We start from the raw sequence: 9,366 nt of genomic DNA on the forward strand, positions 1-9,366 counted from the left end.
ATACAGAAGGGGTCATGGTCCTTGGCAATAGATCCCCATCCTTGGAGAGTGCTACCCATAGCCAACAAGTTCCTCAGCAGAGAATCTTATGAGCATGCATGTGTATCTGGAGCAGGAACCAACACTATTCTTCCCTCTGAGAAAGTGTTCTGTGGAGAACCCCATGTCAGGTGACATTGTGCTCCTTGAAGAAGAAATGTTTCTTAATGCGAAGTGTGGATGAAGAGGAAATGAGTGCTGAGGGAACCTCGACAGTTTTCACTGTGGTGGATGGAACTCTCAACGAATTCTGTTTTCTAGAGGGGAGATCGAGAGCAAATCCTTGTGTGCTATGATACAGAAGATGTCAGGTCCCTGATATGTAGAAATAAGTCTATGGGTAATTCCACTTTCAGTAAATAACCAATCTCCCTTAAAGGGAGGAATATTGGAATATGGAGATGTTTCAGCTTTGGGAATGGGCCCTATCTTTCCCACTGCAAAACAATTCTGAGGCAGGCACAGTGTGTAGGGAACAGCTTTCCTCCTGAAGATAGGTGGGTTTTGCAATGGATGGGTGGCATCCTGAGGATACCACCATGGCTGGATCTCTGAAACATAGGTCTGTGAAGAAAGGAACTCTCAAGTAATTCTGTCAGCAGAGACAGACCATATCTAATACCTGTGATCTGCTATATGGAAGGCTCTGAGTGCCTGTGCAGAAACCAGTCTGAGGAGTTGCAACTTCGAGCATACAACAAGAAATTTCAGTGGAGAGCCTTCTGCCTTGTATGTGTGTCAAGAAGCAACGTTGAGTAAACAAGTGACATCAAGGCAGAAGTCATCCAGTATGTCTGATTTAAGCACCAGGAAAATTACCCTCTCTCTCCCTCTGAGAGTACATCTGAGGAGTACATTCATTGAAGCAGTCACTTGCATGGTGAAGGTAGAAGGTAGAAGCCTTTCCCATTGAAGAGTCATGAGGATACCACCATTATTTTAACTCTAGACACAAGTTTAAGAAGGAACACTCACTACCTTCTTGATTCCAGAAGAGAGCCACGACATCCAATCCAAGTGCAGTAGCCTACAGATGATTCCATATTCGGAATGCACAGAAACAAGTCTGTGCAGAAGGCAATGTTCAGCCAATAAGAAGTTTCGTCAAGGGAGAAGCCCTCAACAACATATATTTCAAAGCAAAAGGAAGACATCCTATCCTTCCAATGAAAACAGGTCTATGGAGACCACAAAACTTCAGGAACATCTTGATCTGTGAGGTCTGTGGAGAACCAGACATGAATATGTCTGGTTTGAGAACCAAATCTCACGTGACATGTTGTTCCTCAAAGAAGAAGTGTCTTTCAAATGGACATGTGGGAGAAGAGGAAATTAGTGCAGAGGTAGCCCAATCAAACTCCTATGTGGAGAATGGGACTCTCAACAAATTCTGGGTTCCAGAGGAATGTTTCAGCATAACAGAATTCATTGTTTTTGCATCAAAACCAGTGCTCCATGCAATACATGCCCTCCTCAATATCCTCTACCTGGCCCCCCCAACCTCCCAACCTTCACCCCTCAGGTTGTTTTTCAGAGTCCATAGTCTCTCATGGTTCACATCCCCTTCCAATTTCCCTCAACTCCCATCTCCTCTCCATCTCCCAATGTCCTCCATGTTATTTGTTATGCTCCACAAATAGGTGAAACCATATGATACTTGACTCTCTCTGCTTGACTTATTTCACTCAGCATATTCTCTTCCAGTCCCGCCCATGTTGCTACAAAAGTTGGATATTTATCCTTTCTGGTGGAGGCTTAATACTCCATTGTACATGGACCACATCTTCCTTATCCATTCATCCGTTGAAGGGCATCTTGGTTCTCTCCACAGTTTGGTGACCATGGCCATTGCTGCTATAAACATTGGGGTACAGATGGCCCTTCTTTTCACTACATCTGTACCTTTGGGGTAAAACCCCAGTAGTGCAATTGCAGGGTCATAGGGAAGCTCTATTTTTAATTTTGTGAGGAATCTCCACACTGTTCTCTAAAGAGGCTGCACCAACTTTCATTCCCACCAACAGTGTAAGAGGGCTCCCCTTTCTCCACATTCTCTCCAAAACATGTGGTTTCCTGTCTTGCTAATTTTGGTCCATTCTAACTGGTATAAGGTGATATCTCAATGTGGTTTTAATTTGAATTTCCCTGATGGCTAGTGATGATGAACATTTTTTCCAGAGGAGAGACCTAGAGCAAAACTATGCCTACTAATGGTAGGGAAGGTGCCATGTCCCTGACACGTAAAAAGAAGTCTGTGGCACATGCCACTTTCAGCAAACAAGTCTCCTCAATGGAGGGACCTGGGAGTATGTATGTGCTCAAGCAATGGTTATATGGGCCCTTCTTTCCCCCAGAGAAAGAATTATTCAGAGGGCACAAGGTATAAGGAATAACTTTCCTCTGGGGGATAGGCAGGTTTTCCAATGGATGTGTGGAATCATGAGGATGTTGTTGATCCACTGCCATGGGTTCTCTGAGAGACAAGTCGGTAAAGAATGGAAGAATGGAAGAAGAATGGAAGTCTCAACTAATTTTCCTTTCAACTAATTTTTCAATATGCAGGCCATATTGAATACATGTGCACTTGTATAGAGAAGGTTCCGAGACTCTAAAGGGCAGAAAGAAGTCTGTGAGAGGGGAGACAAGAAGGCAGGGAAGTAGGAGGAGGTGCCCTTTCAACCTGTACCCTAAAGTGAGCTGATTACCTTCCAAAGAACTCAGATCACCCATGAAATCAGCCTGAGATCAGAATTATACACGTCTGGATCTCTACCAGAGCAGAAGACACCAGGGGGCAGGTAAAGTGGAGTGGGAAATTTGGACTGATATCAGAAGATAAACAAAAGGGGGAGGGAGTCACCAGAGGAGACCCATTGGAAAGTAATATCCCAATAGGAGAGTGCCCTACCCCTGGGGACCAGCATTAACTTGGGAGTCTGGTAAAAAGCACTCAAAAAGAGCAAAGGATCATTGGAGGGGGGATGTGGGAATCAGGGTGTTAGGGACAGGGACTTAAGTCCCCAGACCCAGGACAGCCACCCCGGGCATGGAGCCAGAGAAGTGCAGCAGAGAAACCAGGTCTTGGGCCCTGAAACAACAGCGCCCCTGAGAGCACGTGGGACCTGGCTCCCGTGAGGGGCTGGGAGCCTCACCAGCCAACGAAGCACAGCCTTTTTGCAGTCTCCACGTGAGTGCCCTGCCATGCCATCAGAGTCCTAGTCGTGCCCTGCGCTGCCCTTCCCTGAGAGAATTGCGCATAGGCACCAGCCCGGTGCTCTCTAACCTGGAAAGACCAGGCACTCCCAGCCTGGGCCAGCAGGAAAATCTCAGTGTGCAATCACTGCTTGGAAACTCTCCAGCAGTCTGGAGCCACCCAGACAGCCTCTGCTGCCGTGATTTTGGGTACAAACAAAAAATCCTGCATCCCCAGGGACTGTGACTGGGAACCTGCTCTGCCAGCACCCAAGGGAGGATTTATATGGGCTGGAATGAGGCTTCTCTCTGAGAGGGAGGTCAGGGTGCAGTTTGCTTTCCTCTAAACCTACAAAAACGATCAAAAGCAGTCAAGGCGAGAGAGAAAAACAAAAGTGAACAAATACAAAAACCTCCAGAGAAAAGACTGAAAAAAAAAAAAGTTTCCTCAGAACCCATCCCCTTGGGGGCGGGGGGACTTAACTCAGAGAACATCATTGACTGAAAATCCATGTGACAGGCCCCAGAAAACCAACCAGGAAATTAAAAAAAAAAAAAAGAAGAAGAAGAAGAAGAAGAAGACAACCATCACTACTTCATAGGACAATTTTTATTATTAATTCGTTCCCACTATTTTGGCTCATGTTTTATATAGATAATTTTTTATCATTATATAGATAATTTTAACCTATTTACCATCACAGCGAGCTGTCCAGTACATCAAATTGCATAATAACCTTCTAACCTGAACTTTTTAATACATACACCTGTGTTTTCCTTTTGCATTTCTATTTTTTTAATTTCTTTTTTTAAGTTTTAGTTTATTTTAGTCTAGTTTATTCTTTTTTTTAAATTTTTATTTTCTAATATAGAGTTAAATTTCAAGGTAAACCCATTTCCCCAATCAATGGTACCCCTATAGGTAAACCAATTCTTAATCCCCCTTTATCTTGGGAAAGTTGAGTCCTTTAACAAAGATATCAAGATACATCCAGGAAGAATCAAAACAACCTTCCTCGCCCACACTGAGAATTTACAACCACTCTCCCATCTTCTTCCACCACTGTTTCTGTGTTTTTGTGTTTGTCCTGATAGCATATAAATCCTACACTTGGGGTTCTTTTTGATGAGGTTCTTCCTTTATTTGCATATATATATCTGCAAATATATATAATAATTTTTTTCTCTTCTCATATGCTTTTATCAGTCTTTTTGTTTGTTTTTGTTTGTCTACTTCATAAATCTTACCTTGGGGCCCATTTGGGCTGAAACTTCTCTTTTATCTCACCTTTCATTCCTGTCTCTCTCTGTTTCTCTCTCTTTTTTTTTTCTTTTCCTTTTCTTTTTTCTCTCATTTGGGTGGGGAACCCTGATTGCTCAGAAGCGTTCCAGGGTGCACCTTGACTGCACCATGGTCAATACATCCAGTTACACCTGTTCAGCCATCTCTCACCAAAATGATTAGGAGGAGGAATGCTCAACAGAAGAAAAATACACAGGATGAGCCTTCTGCAACAGAGCTAATGGCTATCAACATAGACAATATGTTGGAAAGAGAATTCCGGCTAACAATTATCGAGGCAATAGCTAGGTTGGAGAAAGCCATGAGTGACCAAATGGAATTGATTAGGGCCAAACTGAAAACAACCAGAGATCACGTTTCCAATGTTAGGGAAGAGCTGAAAGCGACCAGGGAGGAGGTTCACCATGCTCTCAATGTGTTCCATCTAAACTAAATTCTCTCAAAGCTAGAGGTAACTGAAACAGAAAATAGAATTAGTGATCTGGAGGACAAACAGATAGAGAGAAAGGATCAGGAGGAAGCCTGGAACAAACAGGTTAGAAGCCACATAAACAGGGAAATCAGGGAAATAAATAATGCCATGAAACGTTCCAATGTCAGAATTATTGGAATCCCTGAAGGGGAGGACAAAGAAAGAAGTCTAGAAGATATAGTGGAACAAGTTCTTCATGAAAATTTTCTGAATCTCGAAATGGAACCAGCATTCACATACTAGAGGCCAAATGGTTTCCTCCCAAGATTACAGATTCTTGAAAGTCCTCGAGACATCTAAAATAAGAATGAAGAATTATAATTGTAGGCAGAAACTCTTGATATGAGAATTGCTACCCCAGCCTTCTTTTTAGGCACATTGGCCTGAAAATGCTTCTACGTCACTTCTCTTTCAGTCTGGGTGTATCTTTAGGTTCAAAATGGGTCTCTTGTAGACAACATATGGATGGGTCCTGTCGTTTTACCCAATCTGCAACCCTGTGCCATTTTATGGGCGTATTTAGGCCGTTCACATTGAGAGTGATTATTGATAGATACGTTTTTATTGACATCGAGTTACCTTTGAAGTCTTTCTTCCTGTAGATTGTCTCTATATTTCTGTTCAATGCTATTCTTAGGATTTTTCCTCTTTTATGGAACCCCCCTTAATATTTCACTTGTGGGGAAGGCCTGAGATGTGTCTCTGAAAAAAATGAGAGGAGTTGAGAGGCATGGAGGCCACCACGCGGTAGAGCGGCAAGGGCAGGCTTCCTGGCTGGCTCTGGGGCCTGCCAGGGACAAGGCTGGTGGTGACGCCGTCCAATGCTGTATCCCCCCCAGGCTGCATGCGTGACTTCCCCCGAGCAAGCCCTGTCCTCCCTCTCAGCCGCGGCCCCGGATGCCCCAAGGCCCTGTACACATGCGTGCCCCAGACTCGCGCACACTCGGATAAGTGGCTGCAGCCCACCACGGTTCCCGGATGTCCGAGCTGAACATGCCCTCCGCAGTTGCCTGGGTTCAGGGCCACCGCCACATAGAGAGGGAGTCGAGGTCCCGGGAAGGCGGAGCTGCCCCAGAATCCCGGACCACCTTGGTCCCAGACGGGGGCGGTGAGGAGGCGGCTGCCCTCAGGGAGACCGGCTCCTGCGGGCACGCGGGGGCGCTTCTGGCCCTGGAGGCTGCCGGTTTGGTGGCAACGGCTGTGCGGGAAGCTGAGGCCCCGCGTGGCCCAGAGGAGGCCGGCGCTGGGCAGGTGTTGGTGCTTGTGGTACAGGATATCGTGGGGGAGGTGGAGGTGGTGGCGGTGGAAGACGTGGAGGTGCTGGCGGTGGAATGCGAGGAGGTGCTGGCGGTGCAAGACGAGGAGGTGGTGGCGGTGGAAGACGAGGAGGTGCGGGCGGTGGAAGACGAGGAGGTGCTGGCGGTGGAAGACGAGGAGGTGCGGGCGGTGGAAGACGAGGAGGTGCTGGCGGTGGAAGACGAGGAGGTGCTGGCGGTGGAAGACGAGGAGGTGCTGGCGGTGGAAGACGAGGAGGTGCTGGCGGTGCAAGACGAGGAGGTGGCAGAAGCAGAGCAGGTCCAGAAGCCGAAGGAGCTGTCGCAGGCAGAGCCGGTGCCGCGGCCCGACACAGCCGGGGCCGCCCTTGCCGCGCTGCAGGTGGTTCAGGAAGCGCTCCGCTCTGTGGATGTCCAAGCCACCAGGGCCTACCTGCGGCTCAAGCGCAGGATGAATCAGAAGCGGAGTGGTCACCTGGCTCGAAGGAGGGCCATCATCCAGGGCATCCCTGGCTTCTGGGCACGCGCCGTATCCTTCCTTCATCGCGCCGGCTGCGTTTTGGCCCCTGGGGAGGACAGTGGGAGCAGGGCAGCAGGGAGCAGAGCCTGAGCCTGAGCCAGGGGCTAGAGAAGTGCGAAGCTGGGCCGGGCTCCCCCAACCATAGTCCCCACCCCTCCAGCAATGGGCACCTGCCAGCAGTAGGCCGCTGGGCACGCAGGGAGCGCAAAGCCCCGAGCCCTGGGCCTACCCTTCTACTGCACTGCCTAGGGGGCCGGGGTCCTGCAGTGGGTGGTCCGGGAGGAGGTGGGTGCGGGGAGTGCGCGTTGGCGGGAAAGCCAGAGCCTGAGACCTGTGGAGTCCTCTGTGAGTGGAAGCTCCGCGCCAGTGCTTTGGGGCTGCAGCACCCCCACACGCCTCTGCGGTCCCGGAACCCGTGTCAACACTCTGGACTCCTAGTGAAGCCCAGCCCACTTGGCTCAGAGCACATGTTGGAAGGAAAGGATTTGGGGGTAAATGGGGCAGATGGAGAGGCTGCCCGCCTCATTCCGTGTCCTTCAAACCGTGTATCGTTGCCGAGGTCCCGGGAGACCTAGGGTTCTGTGCTGCGCTTGCACTCATTGAGAGTCAGTCAGCAGGCTGCCTGATTTCAGCGGCCCCGGGACCCTGGACACGGTGCCCCGGGTGCTACCAACTCTGTCTCCACAGGCCCTCCTGAAGCAGGCCGGGGCCCCTGGCCCAGGTGCTCCCAGACACGTTTCCTCCCTCCCTGCCTCTCCCTCTCCATGTCCCCCACCCGCGCTCGCGCTCTCTCTCTCTCTCTCTATCTCTCTATCTCTCTCAACACTCCCAGCCCTACGTCTACGTCTGTTGTCAGGGTTTGGGTGTCTCTGTCTCTCTGTCTCCTTCCTCCCGCCCTACCCCATTCCTCCCTGTATGGCTGACTCTGCCAGGCCCTTGCTCGGGACCCTGGGTGTGCAGCCATGCTGCAAGCGAGCGGAGCAGCCCCCTTGTGGGCACAGAGGGTCCCTCCAGGGTCCAGGGCCTCAGATGAGCACACAAGCAAACGGGCCCGTGAGGGGTACCGAGCCCATCCAGACATCCAGAGTGGTGACAGACTGCCTCCTGGCCCAGCCAAGCACAGGCACAGGCCAGAGAGGACGTAGGCAGGGAGAGTGGGCGGGCTCCAGGCCTTGCCTTCTTGGGCCCCGGGAGCCTCAGCCCTGTTGATCCTCAAAGCCCTGCGATGCCCCAGGGCAGAGCATGGGTGACGAAAGGGCAAGCGCTGGGGAGGTGGGGAGGGGCAGTGCCTGCTGTTTCTGCACAGGCCGCCTTCCGTCCCTGGCTCTCAGTCCGGAAGGGCCGGGGCGTTCCTGGTTCTCTTCCCGGCCCCCTTGACGTCGAGGCTCCTTGACCCAAGGCAGATCCTGAATCACCCCCAGTTATCAGCTGTGATAGGCGACCAGGACACAGACATGCTCAGCTACATGACCAATTTAGAGGTTAGCCCTGGAGCCTGAGGCCAACAGTGGTGCCTTGGGAGTGGGGGGTTGAGCTGGAGTGGGTGCGGTTGAGTTGCTGAAGGCCCGGTCGATCAGTCACGCAGAACTCCTAGGGTCAACGACCCCTTCCCCTCCCCCTCCTCTTGCTTTCCTGAGGCAGGTGGAGGAACTGGGTCGTCCCAAGTACCGCTGCAGGTTGATGTTTTACTTTGGGAGCAACCCCTACTTCCAGAACGACGTGATCGTTAAGGAGTATCACCTTAGCATCGGCGGTAGGTGTGGGCTTGAGGTGCAGAGGAGCTGGCGGAGGGCTTCCCGGCATGAGGGCCCGGGGGTGGAAAGGGAGGAGTGTGGGGTCCTCGGGGCAGTGCAGGGATTTGGCACAGGAAGGGGGACAGGTCGTCGGTTGAGAGCAAGAGCTGGCGTGGGTCCTAGGCCTCGGAGAGCCTCCCTTAAGTTTCCTCATCCCGCAGGATATCGGGAGACTCGTTGCACTCCAGTCCGGTGGTTCTGGGATTATGAACGTGGTGCTGCCAGCCGCAGGCGAGACCCCAGCGGCCTGAACTTCTTCAACTGGTTGTGTGACCCCAGCTGCCCAGGGTCCAACTGGATCGCCGGGGTGAGGCCCCTGCGCCTTCGTCAGCAGCGCAGATGCTGGAGTCCCGACTGCTGGGGAACGGGGTTGGGGGCCCCGTGCTCAGCTCACCTTTTGTCCCCTACCAGATCATCATCGAGGACCTGTGGCCCAATCCCTTGCAGTACTACCCGAGGCAGGAAGGCGGCCTCTGGGAATGAGCTGAGAGGACGACCTGTCGGTGAGGAGCCAGGAGGGCTGGGTCCAGAGCCCTGTGGGCAGGGGTGCCAGGGGACAATCAATTTAGTGGTGGGGAAACTGAGGCTCAGAGGAGCTTGGACCCATGGAGCAGGTGGCAGGGTGGGAAGTGAGCCTGCGGGAACTCAGAGCGCACACACAGGGCCGAGGATGGGTCTAGTCCGGCAGGTTCATGCCTGCCATGCTGTCCTTCGGAAAACCCCTGGCCAATCCGGACAAGCAAGGCTCCCCCAGCCCATTTTCCTGAAGTGTC

At 51.4% G+C, this 9,366-nt stretch overlaps 1 protein-coding gene across 1 annotated transcript; it reads left to right on the plus strand.

The window, feature by feature from the left end:
* Positions 1-7,762: 7,762 nt before the first annotated feature.
* On the plus strand, positions 7,763-8,927 carry LOC123389924 (testis-specific Y-encoded protein 1-like; the record flags this gene model as incomplete). The annotated part of the gene is made up of 4 exons (XM_045072826.1): positions 7,763-7,941; positions 8,107-8,281; positions 8,442-8,553; positions 8,755-8,927. Coding segments are annotated over exons 1-4 (639 nt in total), but the record flags the coding sequence as incomplete, so codon positions are not given.
* Positions 8,928-9,366: the final 439 nt, after the last annotated feature.

Source organism: Mustela putorius, unplaced genomic scaffold, assembly GCF_011764305.1.
Source record: "Mustela putorius furo isolate JIRA1106 unplaced genomic scaffold, ASM1176430v1.1 tig00004197_pilon_pilon_pilon, whole genome shotgun sequence".
In the NCBI taxonomy this organism is placed as follows: domain Eukaryota; kingdom Metazoa; phylum Chordata; class Mammalia; order Carnivora; family Mustelidae; genus Mustela; species Mustela putorius.